This window comes from Filicampus tigris, chromosome 5 (genome assembly GCF_054856515.1).
Source record: "Filicampus tigris isolate MCC_2025a chromosome 5, RoL_Ftig_1.0, whole genome shotgun sequence".
NCBI classification, from domain to species: Eukaryota; Metazoa; Chordata; class Actinopteri; order Syngnathiformes; family Syngnathidae; genus Filicampus; species Filicampus tigris.
The window spans coordinates 8794064-8821776 of record NC_141221.1 but is presented as its reverse complement, the minus strand read 5'-3'; the positions used below and the strand labels follow the sequence as shown (position 1 = coordinate 8821776).

Below are 27713 nucleotides of genomic sequence, written 5' to 3'. Positions count from 1 at the left end.
GTTGGTGCTGTTTTCTGTGTGTACGTGCGTGTGTGTGTGTGCGCACAAAGTAGCCGGTAAATAATTGCACGTCCAGCAGGTGGACGCGAGTGTACAGCCTGTTGACAGCTGGCAGGAATACAGTGTTGATATTCCTTGTGTATGTTCTCCCTCAATTTGACTTCACAGTCTCCATCGTGGCTTTTTCCCTCCGCTCCGCCTCCCGTCCAATTCACTTCTCAATCTCCTTTGCTCTCTCCACGTCCCCCTCCAGACGGCAAGCTGTATTCGGCTACGGTCACCGACTTTCTGGCCATTGATGCGGTCATCTATCGCAGCCTTGGAGACAGCCCCACTCTGCGTACGGTTAAACATGACTCCAAGTGGCTAAAAGGTGAGGCCGTGATACGATGATAGGCACGCACGCACGTGACGCTTTTTCCATCAGGCAGTCCAGTTCACTTCACAGTTACCAAACAGTTACCACTTTGCTTCAGTCTTTCCAGTTTCCTTGTCAAAAATAAGTAAAGTACCAAATATGAATCTGTTGTGTGAACTGCACCGATGCAGTAGCTAAATGATGAATCTTTTGGGAGACAAATGTCACGTTTGTATAACAGCGGGAAGAATAGAAAATGTATTTGATAGTTTTAGTACCTTGGCACCGTAGCTCTGTTTCCAAGTTAATTTTGGCTGAGTTTTTTGAATTTAAACAGTCATAAGTTAAAAGTCTTCATGATCTAAGTACCAAAATTGAATCGTTAAACGCAATAACGTACAAATCCACACAAATCCAAAGCGCTGAGTGAATCCTTTGATGCTATCTAAATTAAATATGATTTTTTTTTGTAATTTTTTGTACTTTTGTTATATCGCGAATATAAAAAGTTTTCACACCCCACCCCGGTCAAATGCCAGGTTTTTGCGATCCGAAATTTTTTTTACCAAGATAAATCATTTTCCACCATTAATGTGACTTATAACCTGTACAACCCATTAGAATTTTTAAATTTGTAAAAATCTTTTAGAGAGGGTAAAAAACAAACAACTGAGATAAATTGTGCACACCCAATTTACATCCAACTTTACGTATTGTATGTAGCCATAAATTACCCGGGGTTTGAAAGTTGACAGAAAATATAGAAAAACACGATTTCTGACCATACATTTGGATCCGGTGCTTCTATAGGCTCGCGTGTTGTCTAGTATGCTAATTTTACTTGTTCATTTTTGCCGACCTGTTTTAGCAGGTTGCGTGTAGAGCAAGAAGTGATGCGCCGCAGGGCAAAGCAAGCGCACCAGTCGAGCCTGTCAAATCTCAATGCAGAACTGCCTTTACCTTGTATGCAAATTTTCCAGCTGATATGATGGATGAGGCACTCAAGGCTTTCCCCCCCCCCCCTCGAATAGCATGACATGAGATGGTTGTTGTTTATTATGAAACCACATGTCACATCTGTTGCTGCAGCAATTTCAGTCTTTTTTTTTTTTTTTTTTTTCTCATGCTTCTTTGTCCTCTCAGAGCCCTACTTTGTGCAGGCAGTCAATTATGGAGACTTCATCTATTTCTTCTTCAGGGAAATTGCCATGGAGTATAACACAATGGGAAAGGTAAGCAATAGCTTCATTCCTCTGCTATTGTTTAGCTCCAATCAGAAGTGTTATAAACTAACAGGATATGGGTGTGTGGCTTATCTGGAAGGGGGCCAAATATTTTTTCAATACCAGATCAACACTGGACAGGATGAAGGACCTAAAATAGGTCCGGGGATCCCATTCGCAAAGTCTAAATATACTCCTTGAATTGCACATCTGCATCCGTCTGATACGGCTCCCATCTTCCCAGCGATTCCCGAGTAGAATTCCTCTATGAGTAATGAGATCGAGTTTTTGCACCAGCGGGACCGTAACAAAGGCGCCTTCTGTTTAATCCGTTCAATTCAGTGTTGGATTCCGCCGGGTGAAAGTTAATTGGAAAGCAGGTAGAAGAAAATGGATGAAGGGTCTACCCATATGCATTTTCAGAACAAACTGAACGTGGGAGTGAGAAAAAGAAGCAATGAGATGCACTAACGAGAAAATCTCTGGAATAATGGAGTTCTCGCCAGTAGTGACTGACAGGAGTGTTCAGTTTTGCGGGTTGTTTTAAAAGCGGTATAATTATGCATGTGGAAAATGAATTATGCAATTTAACATTTGCACGTAACACCCGACTTGTCCTTCATCTCTGTTTAAAAACACTTCACCTCAGCTTAATGACAAATTGATGGAAGTCTTTGCAATGGTTTAACATAAAAAAAAAAATTGATTTGAAAGCCACCTAAGACAAAAAATATGATCAGCCTCCAGTGTGTATAAATGTGTGTATTTTGTAATTTACAGATAAGCCGGAGCGTGACTTTTGTCAGTAAGCTGACGTGTGACCGAATTAAGTTTAATGAGTAAAGCTGACACCTTGTCACACATTCACTTTGACACAGTGTCACCTGTTATTTGTCACAATGTTTCAGTAATCTTACAGCGAACATATGTGAGCGTGTGTTAAAGGCGGAGGTTATTCTCAGCGTGTGGCAAAGTTTGTGTGTGTTTATTTGCGTGTTTACGCTCGTTCGCGCTGTTAAGTGTAAGTAGTGCTTTCAGGTCATGATTAGATTTATTGCGGTTAGGTGTGCGGTGGATATAGTTTAATTAGGCCTCTGGTGGCAACGCCGTAATTAAAGATCCGTCTTCAACAAAAGCCGGGCATTTTCTATAGACTGCTGCTACATGTGGTTAGACTGCCCCTTTTTTTTTTTATTTAATGGTGTTTCAATATTAAGCAGACACTTGATCCACATATTGTCTGTTGTTACATAGTCCTACTGAACTACATAGACTCAATTTTGATGCTAATGCTTGCTAGCAGCTAGCACTATTCTCAAACCATTTTCATTTAACTACCTATAGAGGGCTAACTCCTAACCCAGGGTTTAGTTGATTTTGGTCACATATTATTATTTTTTTTAATAGTAAAAGCATTATATATATATATATATATATATATATATATATATATATATATATATATATATATATATATATATATATATATATATATATATATATATATATTTATATTCAAGTATTGAAAGTAGTGCTTGCATTACTTTGACTAAATCAAGGGTATGCTGAAGCAAGCTATCCGTTGCCATCTCAAATTTAAATTAGTACAAGCAAACTAAATGCATTTAATATCTCGCATATGGCAGCAAGCTAACACCATATACTGTATATATATATATGTATGATTAGATATATAGTACATTGTTGTTTACAGTGTGTTTATTAGGAAATACTGTACGGGTGGCTAACGTTATCTTCCACTTTGATGTTGGGGCCAGGTGGTGTTTCCTCGGGTGGCAAGGGTTTGCAAGAATGACAGAGGAGGCTCACCCCGCGTCCTGGAGAAGCAATGGACATCGTTCCTCAAATCCCGCCTGAACTGCTCCATTCCGGGCGACTCCCATTTCTACTTCAACATCCTGCAGGCGGTGACTGACGTCATTCATATCAATGGGAAGGATGTTGTGATGGCCACCTTCTCCACACCGTACAACAGGTAAAATGAAGATCCACGCCAGGGTTTCTCGAGCCTTTTTTTTTTTTTTTTTACTCCAACATGTACCCCTGAATGCAATAGGAATGAAAAAAGTTTTAAGAGAAGTCATGATGTTACAATAACACATTGGTATTTATTAGAGAAAAAAAGTCATAACATTATGAGAAAGTCACAATTTTAGCATAATTTAGATCATGAATTTATTGCAGATTCTGGGAGCCCAGTTTGAGAACCTCTGTTCTCCTAACCTCCTGAGACTCTCTGACAGGTTGCGATAATTCCTCTAAAGATCAGAAGCACATTTTTGTATGTGTGCATCAACATTGACTTGGTATTCATTAACCCAATTATCAAAACAACAGCTCATCCACGTGGTGACAGGCCGACCTTTGCGGATCCTAAAAGTGTGTGCGTGTGTGTGTGTGTGTGTGTGTGTGTGCGTCGCTTTGTGGCGATGTGCAAGTCCACTGGGTCAACATTTACACCTCCAATCAAAACAGTCCCGCTGCCCTTTTGACGCTCAGGTGCTTAACCTCCTTTTTCTTTTGCACAATTTGTATTCAGCGTGGCCTTCATATTCAAAGGCAGCATCCAAATTGAAAATTACCACCAAGCCATAGGCCTCACGCATATTATTCTCCATTTTATGGCTTCTTTTTTAGCAGATAAGACAATTGCTTGTGACACTGCAATTGAGCATGCTCAATGGACGTTTAAACTCAATGAAGCGGCACCTCTGAATATTTCTATAAGTGTAGCGTTTGATTCGGACGTTTCCATTTCTCTATAATGGGGGGGGGGGGGGATTACAAGGAGCATATTTAGACTATAAGCAGCAAATTGTTTTTGCATTTACAGAAAAGCAAGGCAACAAGCCTCTCATAAATTTTGGGGGAAGACTTTAAGGGAAGGCTCGTTCAACATTTTAACATTTTAAAGCTAATCAGCCACAGAATGGGTTTCAAAAATATTCCCATAGGAAATCTACCCATCCATTTTCTATAGCACTTGCCCTCTTATACTGATCCTAGCTTTTGGGCTGGTGTCCAGCCAATCGTGGGACACATAAAGGAAAAAACATTCATTCACACACACACACACATTTAGGGCTGTCCTATTGATTACTCCATCGATTCCTTGTTTCTCACATTCTGTCAAGGCTTTGTCCAGATAAAACTTGGATGCCTGAGCACCTTTCTAGCGTATTTGTTACCCTAGTAGTGATGAATGAAGCTACCCTGTGAGGCCTGACTCCAGAGTCGGCATCAGCGTGGCGGCACACACTGCCGTTTGATAAATGCCGGATAATATTTGTTGTCTGTCAACAATTTATTCAATGGTTGATTCATTCTCAAATATTTATTGTACCAAAACATGCAAAAGATCTTACTGTTTACATGCGTGTTCTCTCACACTCGCATATTCAACATTAAACACGATAATTCTGGGGGTGCGCATAAGTGGTGTGCAGGTGCACCTGCACACTGAAAATAGAACATTGGATTCAAGTGTTTCAATGCGCATTTTCAAACCAAATATTTTGCTGTACAGCGTTTGAGCCTCTGCGTTCCTTTTAGTAAAGGAAATACAGCCCCGATTTCCATCTACTAATTAACCGGGGGGTTAATCAAAGAGCACAGGACATAGTGCTTGTAGTTTAGCGGAGTAGATGACAACATTTTGCAAAGCTATCCCTGAGGTCTTGCTTTACAGTACGTCATCAATATTATCAGTTGAATTCCAACTTGTGTGACTGGCTGGCCGTTCCGTTTAAATGTTTTTACTATATCTTAAAAAGTAATACAGAAAGAGTTTTCCTTTCTTTTTAGTTGGCTAGCCTCGCCTACTGCTTAAAACCAGACACTCGACAGTCCAACATATCCAACATAGACAACAATGGTTGTGATTTACTAGCTAATCCAAGCATTACCAGCTAGCTCTCCATAATACTTCCCTTGTCTGGAATTTTGTGGTCACGACGAACTTTATCCATGAGGCAACGACCCGAAAATCCATCCCAATAATTCCAAAGCACACTCCATCAAGAAAGAAAGTCTGTTAAATTTGCACTTTCTGATACGTTGTAAAATAGCAAAAGTGACTCAGCAATGTGCTATGCATTGATTCCAGGCAGACAGCTGCCATCATAAGATCGTTCCCCTCCCCGCCCTATTAAATGAATAGCAATAATAAAATAATCTGTTGTCCATCACAGTGGGCTCGTGATGAACGCTGATGCCCCGGAGGCTTTCGGAGAGATCCAGTCATGGTGTCCTCATAAGACTTGGCAGGCCTTGGACGTCACTAAGCTCCCATATTTAATAGAACACTGCTAAATATAGCGCACGTAAATCAAAGAGACTTTAGTCAAAACAGTAATCGGAAACATAAGCTTCCACCAATGATCCGTGTGAAAGACTGCGCTTAACTTAATTGGGGTAACAGCATAGTGTGCTTTGCCAGTGCCCAAAGCGAGTCAAATATTTGGGCCCCCATGGACCTTTAGTGCTACACCACCTCATTATGTAAAGACATTTCGCATTTGTTGTCATTCGGGACTAGAGTGAAGTCACTGACACATCGGAATAGGCTGAAATTCTTATTTTATTCTCGGGGGATCACATTTGTTTGGGTCATTGTGCATTTATGACTTAGACACATAATGCATGTTGTTCTCAGGGGGGGAAAATGACAGACAGGGACTCAAACATTTAGGGGAGGGGGAGGGAGCAACGATATCATTTTCTCGTTCAGAATTTTTGCACACTGTCCTCAACGTTTGCTTGGCAGTCATATTAGATTCACTGCATTATTTTCTTTGCCTTATAAACTAAGTGTTTAGGTTTCTTTTGTTCAGACAAAAGTCGGTCTTTGGGTTTAGGGTTTATATTGTGTTGAATATCCCACTAAATACATTTCTTGCCTTGGCAGTAATCTGTGCAAGCACGAAAAATAAACAGACCTCCAGTGACTCTCGAGTCAGAAAGTAGATGGTATTTGGTCTCGATCCAATGCGGTTCAGTCGCTCCGTGGGGCCTACGATGACTCACTGATGAGGTTTGATGGACTTCAAAACCAATAAGTAGTAGGATCAAGCTCTTAATGATAAGCTACCGACAAACAGTGAGAAAACACCACATAAATATGTGCCATTATGGTTCTTTATTTATAAGCCGTACAATTATGTGGTCTAAGATACCTTTTGAATGAATGGTTAGTTCAGCCTGACATGCTACATGTTTAATATTTATAAAGATTGCATACTGTACGGCATTTCTGCATTGACTTGTCTACACTGAAATTCAAATCGTGCAGTTAAAGCCAGCCCTCTCGCGGATTTCGAATGTCTTTTTCCGCCTCCCTGTGCTAGTGCAGCCTTGGTAAGCTGGCTCTTGGATGTGCTCATTCATCAGCGCTTTTGTGTTGTGTTTGTGCGATGGCAGCATTCCAGGCTCGGCCGTGTGCGCCTATGACATGGCGGAGGTGGCCAATGCTTTCACGGGGCGCTTCAAAGAGCAAAAATCCCCAGACTCCACCTGGACGCCTTTTCCTGAAGAGAGGGTTCCCAAGCCAAGGTACCACTGAAGCTAATTAATCAGTGCGCAGACACACACAGAAACACATGCACCCGCACACTACTGATTCTATCAATATTACGTCTACCAATCATAAAGGAGAGTGGTATTGTCTGTTTGTTTATTTGTTGGTTGGTTAATCAATTGCTCAACGTCTGTTTAAGAAGAAGGTTTTACATTTTTTAGTACATTGTGTATATCCATTTGAGTTATGGTTTCCCTTGAGGAGGAAATCAACCCAAACAAATTTTTTGTCAAGAAACACTAGTTGAAACACGGCATTTTTATTGATATTGCGTTTGTGGAATAAGAGTTAAGCAGCAAAATCCACACCTTTTTAGCCACCTCAGGGGACGGCCATTTTGTCACTTCTGTCGATTGAAAATGACATCACAACTACTCAGGGTTCAGGTAATGACCAATCACGACTCAGTACAGAAAACATGTGAGCTGTGATTGGTCGTTACCTGAGCCCTGAGCATCTGTGATGTCATTTTCAGTCGACAGAAGTGACAAAATGGCCGCCTCCGGAGATGGCTGAAAACGGGTGGATTAACTCTTATTCCACAAACGCAATATTTATCAGAATGCCTCGTTTCAACTAGTGGGCTTGCATAGAACATATTCTTGAAAAAAATCTTTTTGGGTTGACTTCTGCTTTATGCATATGGTACAGTCCCTTCCATTTCAGGCTAATATGCTTGTTCACTTTTAAACTTTTTGAGGAAAAAATATAAAAGTAAAACTATTTTAAGGGTGAAACTAATGGTGTCATCTTTTATACATCATAATAGAACCACCCACCCACCACAGGACAAATGGTTGACTCCCATCCATCTGTTACAAATGTCTTCTTGTCAATGCTTATTTTCCCCGATTTCTACCAAAGAAATATATTTTCTGTTTTGCTGATCAAGCCATGATGGAACCATTTCCCCATGACGCAGAGAATACAAATTGTTGTGACCTTGCGACCTTTCCTAATAACGTCATTTTTTTGATGGGCCACAAAGTAGTCTGCTAACTAACAAATTGTGGAACAAACAAATCAGCATCTTGACAATATTTAGCAAATATTTTTGGGTACAGTCCTCTCTTACGTCATTCTCCACAAACCAGGAAGTGTCCTGCTAACATACTGATGCACAAATCGATTTGTGTCCACATAAACTAACGTTCTATGTTAAGATTGCACAATTAACTCATTTTAAGTGGGTCTTTGCGTGCGGAGTGTTATGTTACACGATAGCACACACGGGCGACCCCCATCAAAGGAACTCGCATCGACAAATGAAGCATGAGATCGTTTTACAGATGGCTGCCTAATTCCACAAACGCTCAAGCCTGATCAATCTAGTGCTGGCTAATTAACCGGCAAAGAACTACACCACTGTTCTTCACAAAAATGAACAGATTTACTACAAAGACCAATGCTAAAGTAATTGCTTCTACGCAGTGTGTGTGTGTGTGTGTGTGTTTGCATGCGCTTCCGTACGACTGAAAAGGCACTTCCTCAGCGGCGAGCATCTTATTGTGCAATTGAGCGTAGGTGTGAGCTAACCCTCTCTTCCCCTCTGGTCAGATAAAAATCAGACAGCCAGGCGGTTGTTTTTGCTGTGATTTATTTCATTTTCATCCTCTTTTATGCGGCGGCAAACAGACGGCAGGTTCATCGGCACCCACAGGTCTGCCCCTGCAGCAGGCTGCTCCTCCATGTGTTAGCGTCCCTCCCGAACCATTTACACACTTCTCGTACGTAAGAAGTGTCTGTTTCCGATCTGCTCCCCATATGTCTGCATACGTAAACGAAGCTATACTGCACAGAGACGCTCCCGAGCATTTGTTGCCACTTTCTTCACTCACCGTCCTTATGCAAATGCTGCCCTCTTTGTAACAACAATCCAACAAGGACAAGTGGCTCGCCAAATGAAGCGCTGTGGTTAAGTAATCGTTCTTTCAAATGGGTATTTTTATAGTTCATGTAGTGGACTAATATAAAATATATTCATAAATTATTTTCCCAGCCCCATTATGTATCAGTCAAGCCCCTCATTTAGTCCCGGGATAGAAAACAATTCCGGAGCTGTGCCTGATGATTTTCTTGGAGTTGTCTGGTTTTGTGATGAAATGAAAGTCCTCTTTCAAATACATTTTTTTTTTTAATAGAGTTCCAAATGTTTTCCAGTTAGCAGTATAACTTGACATGACTGTCTAGACTGGCCATGACATGCAAACTTAACCATCTGACCTATGCCACCACCATCTCAACTTTGATTTCACGTGTTTAAGTCTGAAAGTGGGTGCCTGGTCCTTGCGTGTTTGCCACCTCGTACGTCCAGTAGCCAGCTGGCTGATACTTCAGAGAGCGGGTGTGGATTTTATGGCGTGGCATCGTATCAAAGACTTGGGCTGTAAAAATGTTTTACACGCTCTCGAAGGTGAGATGCCTGCAAAGGGGAAGTGCAATCAAGAGCGGCTTCTCTTTTACAGCCATCTCAACTTCTCACTGTAAAGATATTAGATAGATAGCATGTCACTTGATCCTGTAACCAAAGAGAATTGGACACCACCTGTCCTCAAAGCCTCTTAGACATTAGCTACACACACAGTCACAGTCACATTCGATACATTACAAGAACTGTATTAGACATTCTGCCTTTCATTTAATTGTTTAGAACTGCACGGCACCATACCGACACGTGTCTAATGTTTTGGTGGTGAGTGAAATCGGTTGAGCAAAATGTTTCAAACAATTCTCTCTCTCTCTCGATGAAGGATGGAAGTTCTACACCGTGCCTAACTCTAACCACAAAACAAGCTCAAGAATTCTGATCACCGCCTGAACTATTATTAAAAGTTATGGACCGCCGTTGTGTTGTGTTTGTGCTCATTTGTCTGAGACAAGCGAATTGGACCGTACGATTTTTGATTCTGGGATTGGGGTGAATGGTTCAACCGTGACTCAAATGGCAAAAGGAGGGAAAAAATTGGTGTTAATAAAAGTGGAGAAAAATTTTTTTTTTGTGATTGATATTAGAATTAGATGGAGAAGATTACCATTTACATTCTGGAGCTGAGTGTATCGTTTCAAATTGTTAAAAAGAAAGATTTAATGCCTGTATCTGAATTAATGCCTGTATCTGAATTTTAATCTGGATTTTCACCCAAATGTAATGGGTTCTTTCATGAAATTGACCAAATAATGTTTGGATAATCCTGTGAAATTACAAACAAACCAAAAAGAAATGCACTTGGCAGAGGGAATTACTGATCATTATCTTTGAAAAAAAATCAAATGAACTGCTTTTTTTAGACAATGAATGGTCACGCCATCTGATTATATCGGAACAAATTTAGAGCTTTATCGAAGAATCTTTTTAATTTCTTTTTTTTCTCCCCATCTTCAGGCCTGGCAGCTGTGCCGGCAGTCCATCTATGGAGAGGTACAAGGTCTCCAATGAGTTCCCCGACGACACGCTTAACTTCATCAAGATGCATCCCCTGATGGATGAGGCGGTGCCCTCCATCGCCAACCGGCCCTGGTTCCTCAAAACCATGGTCCGGTAAGTATTACACGCTCCAAAGCCTGTTTTCATCTGATCCTCTTCGGAGCCTTTTCGGAGAGGCGTAATAATTAGGTGAAGTGCTACACTGAGATCAGGCTCATTAAAACTCAGCGGCGCTAACACCACAGGCCAGCTGGTGACCTGTTTTCACTCTTATGAGCTGCACCGTTCGCTTGTTCCCCCCACAAGATCTCAGAGTAGTGTAATAAAGACAAAATCAATGGTCTGTGTTTCCTTTGTGATAAATCAATTGAGGTTCAAATGTACAATTATTTTGAGTCAGGTAACTCCTAAATAGATAGATAGCAAGATACTGTCGTTAGCTAGCTAGCTAACTATCTTATAGATAGATAGATAGATAGATAGATAGATAGATAGATAGATAGATAGATAGATAGATAGATAGATAGATAGATAGATAGATAGATAGATAGATAGATAGATACTCAAAAGCCCCCAAAAAACAAAACATACTTGCGTAATTAGTATTTAAGATGTTCACTGAGCTGAAGTCAATAGATTTTGAACAAATGCTTCAAAATCCTTCGAGATACGAGACACTAAATGTGCAATATTTGCTGAGATCTCCAGTGATATTCAGCCAATTCAACATCCTAAGTTTTTAGGCAGTTTGTCCTTGTCAAAAAACTCCCTCCGTTTATGTGTTTAACGGTGTTTGTCAAGAGAATTTCCCAGGTCAGTATTACTTAAAACAAGCAAAGTTGTAGATTTGGTGACCATGATAAATCTCTGGAGAAAATGTTTACCTTTCAACATGCTGAATTTTTTGGACAGGACTCCATACTCCTGCTACCCTCTATACCCTATGTAACAGTTGAACAGGATTATAAATGGAAATATTCGTAAAACATGTGAACAAAGGTTAAGTTATTGCTGCCCAAGTAAGTGCAAAGACTAATGGTCTATAATTTGTGGTATGTTCGAATCTCGTCAAAGCCAGTGCATGATTGATGATTATTTTTTTTTAAACACACTCTATTTTTAACAGCACTACTTATGCCGAGCACACCGTCAGTCCGACATTTTTTATTTTGTTATTCTAATTGAATTGCTGAAGTGCTTGGCAGACCTTTGACAAGCCTCACCGATGGTAGTAGCACGGAGCAGATGAGCCGCATAAAGAATTCTTCCTGGCTTTTTGCAAGTTATCATCATCCTCATCGCACATCTCGCAGCGGTCTGACCTACATACTGCCACGGCTCAGTTTAGAACACGAACACTTATCATCAAGGTTAGAACTGTCAGTCTCTGTTCATCAACACGCCATGATGAAAAGTCACATAAGTCTTTGGTTGCACATAATAACTGTTTTATTTCATTAGAAATAACACTACACTGAACAGTGCTTCGCATGCGAGTTAGAGTCAGCGGTTAAAAGCCTTATGTAAGATGAAAAAACAAGCATCATTGAGGCATGTGGAGGAACACAGCGAGGTCTTTTATGATAGTTGTCAGTGTCTCTTTAGAATACTGGTTTTATGACCAAGAAGTCTCCTGAAAACATGTGAGACACCCTGGCATCCACTTTTTGGGTCCTGCAACCTCAGCTGTCTAAGCACAATGAATCAAAGAATTAGAAGATACTACAAGGAGTCTTGTCGAGATAGAAACAACACAACATCCTTCATCTGCCCTTGAGACTGTCTTCTTTCTCTCAAATCAAATCCCACTAACGCCGGCCTTGGCTCCCCGCAGATTGTCGAATACATCTGAACCACAATTACGCTTCAGACTGCTGTTATTGTTGATTTGATTACGAGCGCCAAGCAGTTTAAGAGACATTTAGATCAAATGCGTGGATGACAAGGTTAAGATGATGTGACCTTCTTTTATGAGACTATATTGTTAAGTGAGATTAGCATTCATTTTGCCTCAAATGAATTTTCCATCTTATTATCCCATTAATAGCAGAACGTATATTGAGTGCACACTTATGGGAGAGCACACTAACTAGCCACTTCAAAGTTGTGCCATTTTACAAATCTTAGAATATTGCTGTTACTTTTATAGTTACAGGAAAGGGGCAAAATGCAGTTCCCATGTAAAGCAGCTGTGTACCACAGCAAACTACATCTACACTTGCATACATCATTAGATAAAAAATATATACAGTATATTTAGAGCTGGGCATTTTACTCAAAATTTGCGGTGCGTTTATCGCCTACCGCCTACAGCCGGGCTACCCTTCCGCTGTCCGTCTATTCGCCTCTTTGTTCAGATGGAAAAAATAGTAATCGTCTATAGGCCGGTCCACCTGTTATTTTAAACGGGCTTCCGTTAGCGTTTCCGACTACCAACTTCGACAAACGACCACTTGCTCCCCCACGGGTGATACTTGAAACGAAAGACTGACTCACTGCGGCATGGAAGTCTCACCGCAGCAGAACTCAATGCGTTTCCTTTTAGCACCTTTTTGTAGCTTTATGTACCTTTGAGAACCTTGTGCCTCGCCACATTTAAAGGAGACGCATTTAGTCCGGCCGTCTCAGTCTCTTAAGATAGGGAAAACGTCACTTCCCCTCTCCCGTTCCCTCACTCAAATCTACTCCCCAAACAACAACATGGGTGTCATAGACGGATAGACGGACCAGTCGGTCACATAAGCAGAATGCCCAGCACTGAGTACATTACTAGATTAGTACTACTATGATTACCTTGCGTATAGCCATAAGTTATCGGTAAAGAAGGATGGATGAGGCTTATCGTGCAACTCCCACCTTGCAAGAGTCAGTGGACATGCTTTTTTTTTTTTTTAAGTGAAATCAATCGACCAGATTATTCGGGCCCTGCTGTGGCCAACCCTACTTTCAACTTCTGAGCTGCCTGATGAAAGCCACACTGATTGATCCTGTGATCTTTGTGCACTGTTGTATGCTTTCATTCTGATAGTGATAAATTAACCGCACACATCTCGGTGAAAGTGGACCAGAAGAAGTGAAAGGTGGAAACTCGCAATTTTTATGACCTGCTGGCGCTCTTCATTGCCATCTGTTACTTGTACAGAATAAACATAAAGCTTTGCTGGTGCAAAAAATGACCTTGATTTAAGCAATGGAAAAACTGCGACCCTGTATTGGGTCTTGAGGCTCCACATACAATTTTCTCTACTGTATTATATCGTTTTTTTATTCAATGACAAAAAATAGCGAGAGGCGTGAAGAAGCTATGAGATTAGGCCTCTTTGGCACATATAATTAGATAGGGGTCTTGATCTCGGCTGTTGTGTCGCTGTGACCCTTTCTCCTGGCTCTGCATTTTCCTATTTCTATGACACTCTTGACCCACATATTTAGTTGAAACCAGTTAAGACCGTGGAGTCACACATTGACACATGGGTTAGGCAGAGCCGCCTTCCTGTGTGGGAGCTTCTTAAGGACTATAAAGAATAGGAATAGACAGATTAGACCTTCTTCCGCATCGGACAGAATACGGCTCCATGGCCGTGTCTCGATCTTTCTGGCATTCATGGAATAGTACAATTTTATTAAAGTTATCAACAAATCACAATTCAGTTAGTTTCACTCGCTAGTCCATGCACTAAACCTTCTCCCTACTTACATGATTGTGACCAACAGGACAAGAGAGTGATTTGATGTGGTTTGCTTGGATTTTCCACCATGTAAATTGAAACCAAATCAAGATGAAAGTGGATGGGATTTACTCATTGGGACCAGAGAAAGTGAACAAAGTGTTGGTATTTTGCGTTTCAGCTATCGCCTGACCCGCATTGTGGTGGACAGCGAAGCGGGCCCCCATAAGAACCACACTGTGGTCTTCCTGGGATCTGAGAAAGGCATCATCCTCAAGTTCCTCGCTAAGATGAACAACGGCTTCCTAAACGACAGCCTGTTCCTGGAGGAACTCAATGTCTACAATCCTGACAAGTATGTTTCCAGCATATGTATTTCTACCGCAGAGATACTAAAACACTATGCTTATAATATGGAACCAGACAAACACGTGGATGTTGTTGTATCTATTGTGATATCCGACGCCCCCGACCCAACTTCTGCAGTAGGGCCAGCCAAGCAGATGGCTATACTCTATCATTTGAAAAAGAGTTTTATCAGGTTACACTTTGCCCAACCGCAGATCCTAAATTAAAGAGAGCAAGCCTGAGGTTCTGGATAACGTAGTTCTGCGGTCGGCGACCACAGCAGAGCCGAGCTCCTCCGAAACTCATGGCTGATTAAAGGAAACACATATGCACATGCTCACGTTGAGGTCTGTGTTTGTCTTCAGAGGCAGCCCGGTGAGCTCGTCTAATACATGACAAGGCTTGCCAGCGTGTTGTGTACGGCTGTTGAGCGAAGAGTCATTGTGAATTTGGCGTATAAAAATCAATTCCAGCCACATTTCGAAACCTGCCAAGGCAAACGTTTAGTGGTGGGGTAATGGACGAGGGTGAATGAGCAGCAGTATGGACAGAGTGGGGGAAAAATAACAGACTTGAAGATCAGAGAAGTCATGGAAAGAATAGCCTATGTTTTTGTCCTGGGCTGCATTTTAAAGCTCATTGCTGTTTTTATATTTTTCACCACTTTAAGAAATCTCAACAGTCCACATATTTGTAGGTTGTCAAGTGAAAAAGATTTTAGCCAATCAACATCCTGAAGAAAGCAATTGCCGGAAAAGGCAACAACAACAACTACAGGAGAGCGGAGACCTCCACCAAGGCTAAACCATCCTAACATATCAATCTGCCTCCTTTGATTGAAAATCATGACTTGCTAGCGAACCTGTAGATGGGCATTACGTAGTAGCGACCAATATTAGAAAAACAGCCTTGTGCTGTATCCGGTAGGTCACTGGACCACTTGGTCCTAATGAAGCAGACTGTAAAGGCAAAAAAAAAAATCCTTACTCGAAACATTTTTCCAGCTCTGCAACATCATTTTATTTTGGCTTGTTCTTTCTCGGTCCAAGTGCCACCAGGTAAAATTGGACGATTATTACTGCTCGACTGGAAGATTTATGCTGCAAAAAAAAATAGTTCATCTTTCTATGGCAGTGACGTATGGTGAAAGGCAGATCAAGTGCTCTCTCTCCCTTTCTCTCTCGAGACACTTCTCAGTGAACTCAAGCTGAGTCTGCATGAAGACAAAAGGCCACATTGCATCGAAAAATATATGCTTTTCAAAATAGCCACGTTCGTGCAGACATGGTATTAGACAGCTGAGACTGGGGGGGGGGGGTGCATGGACTTGACAGGGGCAGCTTTCAAGGTCGCCGCTGTTTGTTTCCCAACATACTGCGGCCATGTGACGTGCCTTATGGAGGGGATGAAGGGCATAGCCCTGCCTCCTTGCGTCTCCTTCCTGTATCGCCCTCGTTCTCTCGCCATCGCCGCTCCCCGGCTAGCTGAGCAGCGGTCGGCCGTCGGCCATCTGGCATCACTCGAGTACAGTAAGTGACTTTGCCCGCATTCTACCCTCTGGCTGGCGTTAGCTGGATCAGCACGCGCCCGATTGCCGAGCATTACCCAGTGTAGATGGACTCTAAGCTCTAATTGAGAATGTTAATGCGGCACCGAAGCACTGCAAAGGGGGAGGATTAATCCCAGGATGGGGAGAGGAAAGGATGGAGAGAAGGGATAGAAAGAAAGATGCCGGGCACACCCAAAGGGATTACAGTTGCTCCTATGGGGCCGGGCGAACAAAGACTGCCCAGGGACAGAGGAAGTGGATAGTGGGGGAAGTGGATTTTGTTAGTGGGGTTTACGTTAAGTGCAGTGTTACTGCTGACTGCTCACCATAGCCATCTGGCGTATCTATATCCCTCTGTTCTTGATCTCCATCTATCTCCCATTCTGCCCCTGACCTCATGGTCTTCATTCCAACGTTATCTCATCAACCTCTGCCTCGTCTTAATCGCACCCACTTTTTTTTCTCATAATTGAGCAGTCAAATCTTGTTTTGTCTCTTAACAACAAACTGGCCGCTAGTCTTTAAAGACGCTGTAAAGTGAATTCTGAGGAGTTTTTTTTTAGAAGTTGATTACACATTTTGAAGATTATTGAAAACATGTGTTAAGACAAAGAACTTTGTTGGTACCCCCTTGTGGAGATTTTTTGGGCCCAGGGAAAAGTCGCCCTTCCCTCGCTACGGAAGACCTTGAGCGCTCTTGTTCACCTCAGTGGTTATGCAATTGCGATGTTTAGTTAGCTAGCTAGCTATGCCAACACCATAAAATGCCTTTTTCCTTCGGATTATCTGTCGGCGTGGCCGCTTTCGAGTGCCCCTTTACCGTAAATCAAAAATGCTTTCCTCATCCGTACATCTGCTGTTTGTCGTCCTTTCTTTAGGTGCAGTATAGACGGCGTGGAGGACAAGCGCATCGTCAGCATACAGATTGACGCAAAGGGTCACGCCCTGTGGGTGGCGTTCACTTCCTGTGTGGTTAAGGTGCCTCTGTCTCGCTGCGAACGGCACGGAAGATGCAAGAAGTGCGTTCAATAGCCACGATAGACCAACGAATCACCTACATTTGAAATCCCCCCCCAAAAAGGCTGTCCTCGTATTTCTAGAGATGAATGTCTTTTGTGTGTCACCCAGGTCCTGCATCGCCTCCAGGGACCCTTACTGTGGTTGGGTGTCGGAAGGAGCATGCAGACAAGTGATTGATACCAAGTAAGTCACTGAAATCACAGTATTTAATAATGTCATTTTTGAAACGAATAACATCCGTCTCCTTATCGTGGCCTGCATGCCGTATGGCGCTGCTGTTGTTGTGTGGCTCGTTCCGACTGATCACTCCAGAGGTGGTACAACCAAGAATCCCCAACTGGGGTCAGTAGTTCTCGCTGTCCTTGTGTGGGTAATATAATATTGTATCTACTGCACTTTAGGTCAACTGAAGACTCTAAATTGCCATTAATGATTATGTGAGGGAAGGTGACATTGTGAAAACACTCAAAGCCTTGACTGAAGATAAGCACAGAGCATCTGAAAGTTAGAATCTCGGCTTTGGGCTACTTCTGTGGGACGTGCATGTTCTCCACATGCTTACGTGGGGTTTCACCAAGTAGGTGATTCGTTCCAAATTGCCCATGTTAGGTTAATTGAAGACTGTAAATGGTCCATAGCTGTGAGTGTGAGTGTGAGTGTGAAACGGCTTACTCGCTGAAAGTCAGCGACCCTAATGAGGACAAGTGCTATAGACAATGGATGGATGGGTGGCTTGTTAAGGTTGCTTGATCGACACCGCATTTTGAATTTGATGCAGCCTTTGGCACGGTTTGGAAAAGAAACGGCTACTTTTGCAGAATTAAATCAGCAGTCCACTTCAACTCTCATGAGTAAATTCTCAAATTCTTGAAACAAATCTGACCTTATTAAAATTGACGGTTGTATCATAAATGTTTTGGATTCATAAATTATTCAGTAGACTTGCAAAGAAAGTAGGTTGAAGATTTTGGGAAATTGATCTGCCCCGGGTTAACTCCATCTCTTGCCCAGTGGCAGCTGGGATTTGCTCCAGCTCCTCGCAAGTGGTGCATGTAATAGATGGATGGAAATCATTTAAAATTAATATGAGATAGAAAGTTATAGTTGGGATGAATACTTGGGCCGTCCGTCCATTCCTTTTTCTTCCAATTTAGATTTAACAAGTATTTTGCTCCAGTGAATTTGAATGCGGTCCTTTGCTATACGGTATTGAAAGGCCATACAAGTGTCTTACAAGTTTTCCAATCCAACCTTCTTTGAATGCCTGGTAGCCTTCATCTCTGGATTTGACATGTCTGTGAGCTTTCTAATTTTATGGTGTGTAAGTGCAATTTCCCTGAGCTGCAAAGGCTATTGGAGGGCCGAATGGAAGCAAAGCGCCGCACGCCGCCCGGCCAGGGGTTGGCTGCTTGGCCCGAGCAACGCTAGATGGTCACGCTCACTGTAATTTTGTGGTGCTAGCTGGGACACAGCCCGATTATATTCTCTGAACAAACAGCATACTGAAGCTTTGTGGTGGGAAAAACTTTTTACACATGAAGTCATAACAAAAGGATCGGCACTCCGTTGGCTATTTGACGTTGAACGAATGTGATCCCTGTGCTGCAAAATGATTAGCCTGCTGTGCCAAAGGCATGCACGAACACACAAATAGTCACACCCATCCTGTTATTATTTTGCCAAGCCGGCGGAGAACTCGGATTGAAGGAGCCGACATCGGTCCAGTAATAGCGCATACGGTATGGCGAATCTCCACAATATGTCTCTCGTTTCCAGTCAGCTGTAAAAAGACAATGTTGCTGTTTATTGGCAAGGCCGGAGAAATAGAAACAGGCAGGTGATGAAATGTCAAAGAAAAGCTGCTGCAATACTTCCTACTTCATCATATACCAATGCCTGGACGACGGGCCCTTTGCTTCACACAAGAAAGCCGCAGTTCTGCCTCCAGCAGTTTTTGGTGTCTTCAAAACGTTATGGGGACAATTGCGGGGGAAAAAAACGGAGCATGTGAAATAGAGTTGCAATGTCCCGGCTTTTCTTAAGGGCTCCAACTTCTCGGCTCCCCCGCTGTAAAATGTCAGCCGGGCGCAAGGCTCCAGCGTCCGTTGTGAATGCGATGTTTGTTCGATGCTCACAACAGAGCCCACAAACACCAACAAGCAGTCTTTGCTGTATACAGGTGTCATCACATTCTGTCTTTGACCCTTGAGAGGTTTCTGCCGCATGACGCCACTGGCCAGCTTTCACTCTTGAAAGAGCACACACACCGATAAGATTTCGACTCTCTTGTTCCACTCTTACAGGTTATTTCTTTTGATTGAATTATGACATTTTTTAAAAAGCAGTAATCCTCAAAATACAGCCGTTTTCTTGCTAATTACAATGCATTGTCTTTAGTGCAAAATCCTACTTGCCTGTTTACAGTATCCTCACATTTTCCTTTCCTCTCTACCTTCATCTGGTCTTTGTGTTAGTGTGACCACGTTGCCATTCAGAGTTATGTCTCGAATAGAAGCAGCTTGAACACTCCTACGCCGTTGCTATATGGCCCCAAGCCACCCCCACCCCCTGTGTCCATTCTTGTGATCTCAGATCTGCTCGTCCTCTACAAATCTGCACATTAGATTTTGCGTGTAAATTGACTGCCAAATCAAAGTCGTGACTGAATGTTTAGCCATGAATGAGCTACTCCAAACTGTATGCTTATTTTGCACATTTTTTTTCAATGAAGTCTCAACATGTCAACCGACTTCGGGTATGACTAATTAACATTTCTAATGCCTGATATAATGCCTGCCCTTCACAACCAGATTCCTTCCTACCGCTACTACATGTATGACATACTGTATCTCACATGATAATCTCATCTGAGTCAAGAACCCCAGTTGCTGGCTCCTCTAATGTACAGTGCAAGTTTGATTTAAATATGCATGATCTTAACCCTCAGCTGAACTCTCTTTGGTGTCAAACTCAAGCGCTCCTGCCGTTGCCATGACGCAGCTTCTACGGGACAAATGGATAGTTCACGAGCGAAGTGTCACTGATAGACGCTGAGGCTGTAGTGTAGTGAGGCTCAGTGTTAATTCCTAGGGAAAAGTTGTGTAATATTAACCATGTTGTCTCTAATGTTGATTTGAATTGGAATTCCAGTGGGGTTCCAGATTCCAGTGTTTTGGTTTAGGGACAATTGAGGTAGTGGTGTAGTACATGAATGGATGGTGTAAAGAAAGGAATAAAAATCGAATTTCTGACTGAGTTGTGATTCCAGTTTAAAATTAATGTCCTAATCCTTATATACCTGTTTTGGGAGTTATTTAGTGTAAGTTGGAGTTGACTGTGTTCCCACCAGTGCCTCATTTCACGGCTGCGTGGGGCAGCAAACTCCTCCGTCCCAAGTGGGTGAGGAAACAGCAAAGTGAGTGTTACATTAAATTCTGCATAGCAACAAGCGGCTGTACAACTGTTGTTGTTTTTTTTTCTTTCTTAAAATGTCACTGGAGTCGTCCTGTCCAAGTATGTCAGATTGATGGAATATGTGACAGTTGTTATGGTTGTTTTTGTATCGGCCTTTGGGTCAAACATCCTTTCAGTATCTGTGACCGTTTTGAAAAGCTGTTCACAGACTTGATGGCTAATATCATTAATATACAACTATCTTTCAGTTGTGTCAATTTTCTTTTATGCAAAAACACAAGAAAATGGAATTTCTTTGGTTTTCAGCTTCAAGAAAAACCTGAGACATTCCCGTTTTTGTCTTCTTTGGACAGCGATTAAATGAATGTGTCCAATAAATTCTGCCTAGCAACAAGTGGCCTCAAAAATGTTTTTTTTTTGTCTTCCTATGTAAAACCAGCACTCCCGTCCAATAAAAAAAACCCTTATGAAAACACCATTTGGCACATATGCTTAGACGGGGTCAGTGTTTACGGCAACTGTGAGGAAATCTGGTGCTTAAAAGTGCTGGCAAGGCTCTCAAGCTGATAAATGCTGCCGTTGACTGAATTATTGTTGTGGTTTGATAGGGTGAATAGGAATTTCCAAGAATTGACAGTTATGGTGAGAATCTGTTTGTTATCCCCCATGAACCTCTTTGTACTTTTCCTTGTAAGCTTTTCACTTTTTCTGAGACGGGACTGGATTGGTTGTGGGATTGGGGGGCAGCAGGCAGATCTTCATGCAGTAATTGTAAGCAGGGGCGGGTGAGGAAGATGAGAGGCGGGAGGGCGATTGTGAGAAGCTGTCATGCGTGACTGTGATCCTGCTTGACAGTTGGTCCGCTCTGTTTCACAGATCTCCTGCCTGCTTGGTGGTCTTTCAGGCTGAAAACAGGTCTCTGTGCAGATTGTAGCAGAAAATGACATCTCTAAAAAAAACTTTACTTCACCCCTTCTGTGTCATGTGATGGCTCTCAGGGCTCGGCTACACCTCAGCGCACTGCCCTTGGCCCATGTGATTAGGACTCATATCTGGACACATAGTAGACGTAGAAGAGAAATTAAAGTAGCTCAAAGCTTCACTTGGGTAAAAGTAGATGTATTTTAGCAGAAAATAACTTGGGTAGAAGTAAATGTCACCTTGTGGAGTAAAAGTTAAAAGTTTGATTTGCTTCTTTTTAATTATTTTTTTTATTTAGTTAACAGTGGTTTACAGTAGTTAAAGAGCCGTAAAGTGCAGTCAGAGATTTGTTTTTAAGTACATCATGTGTGAAAACAATTGCTGAAAACATGACAAAACGATGTAGGCCTATTTAATTGTGGTGCTGTAGCGCTGTAGCGTTGACGCACTTGGGTATCCGGCTTAAGTCGCCTCTCCTCTACTATAAAACAATTTAAGTGTCTTCATTCACATCAGTTTTATGGTGCATTTATGAGTTACTTAGAATTTATTACCAAGCCCATTCCTATGAGTTACTTAGAATGTATTACCAAGCCCATTCCTTCTACTACAGTGTGCAGTTAGCTAGCTAGCCATTATTACACCCCAAATATGTATCTTCCCAGGATGCTACAATTTACACAACTGTCATTGTGTATGTTGTGATTTAAACTCCCAAGGGAGCAGGCGATGCTGCGGACTAGCCCGCCGCCCTTACGCTGGTCAAGAGAAGCCCTGGAGGCCTATTAGCTTACAAGCTAGCTGGCGGCTAGTGCCTCTCGTCGGAGCGTGGAAAGCCCTGCGACAACCTGGTGGAATATATTCCAGCTACCAGTGGCTTTAAACTGAGATCTTTTTGCAGCTCTAACATTGTGGGATGTGTAGGAAAGTTGTTGGACAAAGTAGCCTCCCTTTTTCAGCTGGGTGTAGTTTTATGCATTCAGCGGAAACAGCGACTAGATATTTTTTCCTAATTTTGAAGCCTCACTTGATACCCATGTCTTTTTTAACCATATAATTTGTCAGGCAGCACTCTTCTCTGTGACCAGTGTGTCAAATTTAGATTTTGCTGGGACTTCAAATCTGTGTGTTGGCTAATAAGCAAAGTCAACTGCACACGTTAGCCAGGCCATCACGTTTAGCATATTCCTGACCAGTCTCATGATAACTACAAGAACACTGAAATTTTGACTACATCTACATTCATTTAAGCTCCCTCAATGTGCCTCTTCAGGGTTTATGTAGAGTTTTTGAATGCCAATATTTCTGTCACTTAATGTACTGTAGGCATTAGAGGCACTTCATCCAATGTACAAAAATCATTTCTGTAAATGCACCCATAAAGTCCATAACGTTATCTCCAATCACACCACCACAGAGTGCACCGTTTTCGTCATTTTGGTTGCCATCTGCTGATGGAGATGTGTGAGCAGTAGAGTAGCAGGTGCATCATTTTGCCCATACTCTGCACTGGTAATTTGAATGCCTTGCTCGAGACAGGTAGGATTATTCTTCCCCTTAGTGCTTCGAGGTAGTTCATCAATGCAGCTTTTCTTTGTGATTTTTTTTTTTTTTTTGCATACCTTTTATTTAGTTGGCTAAAAGTGAAAGTCGCTAGAAGTATAAATGAGTACAGTACAGATATGTGAAAGTTCTCCAGTACAGTAACAAAGATGATTATATATGCGAAAGAGGGGCTCTGTGCCAATTATGATTGTTTTTTTTTTAGCCTACATGTTTCCTTCGTCATAACCCTTGTCTTGACACCTTCAGGGTGCCTGCTTTGTGTTCTTTGATGGCGTTCCAGTTAAAGGCCTCCTGCAGGCTTCGCCGAAGCATTCTTAGAAATCCGCCGCGTTGGAGGGATGCTTTTGTTGTTGTTTTCCCGAAGCGATGTGACTCGGATCGCACCGGCTCTTGGCCCGCTTCCCACTGCTGACCATGATGTCTCTGTTCCCTGCAGATCCGCCTTTGAGCAGGACGTGGAGCATGGTAACACAGATGGCCTGGGAGACTGCCAAAGTAAGCAGGCCCTTTTTTCGCTCTCTCGTATCTTTCCTTTTTCACTACCATAGCCGTCCCATAATACGCACACTGTATGCTAACTCACCCTCTATTCTCCGTTTCCATCTTCGCTGCCGTCACCTTTTTCCCTCCGCCCATCTGTTCCGCCCTCACAATTCTCTCTTTCAGCATCTTCCATCCATCTGCCCCATTCGTTCTCGTCCCACACTCCACTCCACTACCCCCCCCCCCCCCACCCCCGCCCCAAATCTTTCCTCCCCTCGGTCAGTGGAGTTCTGTGCCCTGTGGCGCAAAGACTGTCTTCCTTCTTGCACGCTGTCACACAAACATTCAGTGCCACAGTCGGAAAAAGGATTTCGCTTGTGTATGCACACAAAAACGGGGCACGGAACTCTCAACCCAATTAGCCAGCCCCAAATATCGTTATACAAGAGGGGGAGAATCATACATTGTATACTCAAGACTTTCCTTTCCAGATTAGCTTGACTTGACAGCCGCTATGCACTTGCTACTTCAATGTGTTCGTTAGACTTCAGTAGGAATTCGCCCACAAAGTGAAGCACTATATTAGCTTCATAGCTGGATATTTTTCCAATAACATGAGCCTCGCTGGACTTGAGCAAGTGTGTTGCCACAGCGCACACTCCTAAAATAATGTCTTGCCACAAAACACTCCACAAACATGGTGGACACGATGGCAAAAAAAACAAACTATGAATTTAGCTATAATTTTAAAGCGGTTAAGCTTAGGGCTTGTTTTTTTAACAGTCAGTAGTGCCTCTGTGAGCGAGGACCCGTATTTGGTTACCTAATTGTGTATTCGCTGATTTTTCATTGGTGTCTTGAGATACGAGTGACCCGACAAACCATTTTTTCAAGATACAAGTTTTTCAACTCAACTCACATCGCTATAAAAAACAGTTAGGCAAATAGCGAACAATTCTTTAAAAAAGCAGGAAGCGGTTTCCAGCAGACGTTAACTGACAAACCAAACATGAAACAGAATTACACGCTTTGTATTTCAAACAACCACCTAGCTTTACCTTCTGAAAGTCAATTTAGCTTAATGCTAACAAACTGTGCAAAGCGCTCATGGGCTAACAAATAGCATCGGTGTTGCAGTCTTATTACGCTTTAAGCAACGGATATTTGGGCACCAACAGTGTAGCAACACATGTAGACAGACAATATTACAATACCGTATTTTGTCCTCTGCAAAAAACACAAGATTACCGCTATTTAATGTGTCAGTTGTGAAACACCGTAGAATTGAAGCAAAAAATAAATAAAAGAGCCAAAAACTGTTGAATGTTCCATTTAATGATGTCATTGCTCTATGTTTTTATTTCCAAATTAAAATCATATCTCAAGGCACCACGGTAGAAAGAAGAAAAGCGGAAAATCTCACAAAAAAAATATTATGTCTATGGTTGAAATTCCAAGATTCCAAGTAATTGAGTTACTGCACTGGCCTTTTTTCTACGATTTACCCATAAAATCCTATAAAAATGTACGTAATGTCAAAATGTGGACTGATATGAATCAGTCAGGCTTCACTCTGCATATATAGCCTGGTCCATTTCACACAATTAACAATAATACAATTCCAAGTCAGGTGAAAATGAAATAACAGATTTTGTCCATCAATTCCATCAGGACTGCATGTTTAAAAGCGTTATCTGTGCAGTGAATGTGAAAGTGTCTTTCTGACCCGCAATAACACACTTTTCTTTTTTCTTTGCTTCTACTTTCAGATACCTTTGTGGCACTGAATGGTAAGTTCCCACATTTACCGTAAAAAGGCAATCAAATGAACGAGAGCAACATTTTATCTCGTGCACTGTTTAAGTCCGGCCACGCCTCTTCATCTCCTCGATGAATTGTTCCCTCTCAAGGAAATGAAAACTCCTCCCACCTGTATAGACGGGTTATTAACGACCGCGTGTTTAACTGAATTTATGTCATTCCTTCTTTTTGATAGACGTTCCTTCCAGTTATAAAGGTAATGAAACACTCAATCATTGCCGGTCCATTTCAGCCAAAACCCCCCTCCCCACCCCCAACCTCCCCCCCCCAACCCGTGACAGCCCTCCTCCTGTGGCCCCGTTAAAGGAATTAGAAATAGGAAACTTGTTTCATCATGATTCTGATGTTATTAGCTCTATTGGACCCTGTCATCCTCTATGTTAACACCCCCATCCCTCCCCTCTATCCCCTCTGCAATTGCATCGATTAGCCCTGACCTTTGCTGCACTAATTGGACGGATCTGGTTGTTGGTGGTTAAAGGCTCTGATGGTTAACAAATGCCCCGCGCTTGAGGAACACGACAGGCGTCAAAAGAGAGGAGGAAAGACGGCATGGATTAGCTCTGATTAGATTCAAAAGTCAACGAATCAAACTGGAAAAAACATATTCCATGTACCGCCGTCAAATATCATGGCGCACCGCCATACATAAATGTTACATGTACTGAAATAATGATGATCATGTCCAGATTATCTCACAAATTTATACAATTTTTGTGGAGCACAATGCTATTTTTCTTTTTTTTCTTTTTTGCTTTACAACAGCTGGGCTCACAGCTTAATTGTAGGTTAAAGAGCATTTAATTGGTCTGCCAGTCACTGTAAGTCGCTGGCGTATAGAATTTTGGTAAATAATAGAAATACAAATCATCTGTTCCAGCGTCAACTGTTGCCATTACAAACCGTTTTAAACGGCACAGGCAATCTTTTAAGTCACATTTGAACGTTCTTAACTTTGTGAAGACAAGTCAACCACAGTTAACAGTAAACGATGAATGCAAGAAATCTTCATTATACTCCCTTTTCACTCAACATTCTTAACTGTAGAAGTGTAATAACAAGTCAAACTCTATTTGCATATCAAGTTAAAACAATAAAATCGACAACAGTAAACAAAAACAAGGATTTGTTCTTATGTGATATATGCTTCATACGCAGAGATTTTATGTCATTTAAAGGCCATATTTTTGCATCGGTCCAATTTGAGACATTTTGTTGTATTGCTAAGTTACTAACTTTACGATGAGTAAAGTATTTAATTCGACCGCACGATTAGTATAAATGCTCAAAATATTTGCATCTGGTCTGTGTCTTTCCCTCTTGGCACATTAAAACAGTCAGATCCATCCAAACCAATGACAAGAATGCATACGTTGAAGTCCTTGCAGCCTTCGGTCAACTAGCACCCTATTGTGTCACTGTAGCCCCCCCCGACTGTGATGTTCCCTGTTGCTGGAGATCCAGGGTCACGGAACATAAATCGATGCCCATAAACACGTGCCCCCGCGCATAAACACACTCTTAAGAGCGCGCAAACACACAAGCCCGTCTCTCTGTGACTGCGCGGGAGCTTAATATGGCATTGATGATAAATAAATGCCTCCTCTCCACTCTCTATGAGTTTACCCCAGACTAGACATGGTCGCCTCGCTTTTAATCTGTAGCGAGTGAAAAAGAGAGAGGGTGCGCATCCTTTCGGCAGTTTACGGCTCCCCCCCACCCCCACCCCCCCCCCCCCCAACCCCCGGTCCACCGAAAGCTCTCAGGCTCTCTTTTTCTCTCTCTCTATGTGTGTCATCTGCCTGAATTGCACTTCCCCTGGCGGTGAGGGAATGAATTATAAAATAGGCCTGTCACACTAATCTCTCAGCCTTGGGCCAATAGTTAAATAAATCATTTTAATGATTGCCACGCCACACGGAGGAAGGAGGAGAGGAGGCTCTGGTCGGTGTGGAGAGGGTGTGTGCTAGTTTACCAGCAGCTTCAGCGTCGTCGCGCCCACCCCTCGCCCCCTTTCTTTAAACACAAGCGTAAACACATAGTGGAGCACATCGGCTGGTGCCTGCACACACTGCTGTCGCCCTCGTGGTGAAACTCAAAGAGATGAGCCCCACAAAGGCTTCATTCTATTAAGGGGAATGTGCGAGGCCGGTGGCAAATTGAGGAGGACGGCTTAAGAGGGGCGCGTCACATGCTAATGTGATTGGGTTGCTTTGAAAGTAAACAGTAGAAAGCTCACATTTGATACATATTCATGCTTGTGAATGGAATAAATCATCGGATACCTACTTCCTGTCTAACCTGAGAGAGATAAATGTAAAA

At 42.3% G+C, this 27713-nt stretch overlaps 1 protein-coding gene across 4 annotated transcripts in view; it reads left to right on the top strand.

Annotated features, from left to right (window-relative positions):
* sema6a (sema domain, transmembrane domain (TM), and cytoplasmic domain, (semaphorin) 6A) overlaps positions 1-27713 on the top strand; it is a 138671-nt gene that overhangs the window by 89639 nt on the left and 21319 nt on the right. For 2 of the 4 annotated variants that reach the window (XM_086030173.1, XM_086030172.1), the window contains 11 exons: positions 254-373; positions 1502-1590; positions 3360-3577; positions 7021-7152; positions 10560-10715; positions 14451-14624; positions 17045-17185; positions 17295-17369; positions 23524-23582; positions 25340-25360; positions 25567-25587. In XM_086030173.1, the coding sequence (XP_085886299.1) occupies positions 254-373; positions 1502-1590; positions 3360-3577; positions 7021-7152; positions 10560-10715; positions 14451-14624; positions 17045-17185; positions 17295-17369; positions 23524-23582; positions 25340-25360; positions 25567-25587 (1206 nt within the window). The remainder of the gene's footprint in view (positions 1-253; positions 374-1501; positions 1591-3359; positions 3578-7020; positions 7153-10559; positions 10716-14450; positions 14625-17044; positions 17186-17294; positions 17370-23523; positions 23583-25339; positions 25361-25566; positions 25588-27713) is intronic. The other 2 variants (XM_086030176.1, XM_086030174.1) reach the window with 1 other exon arrangement.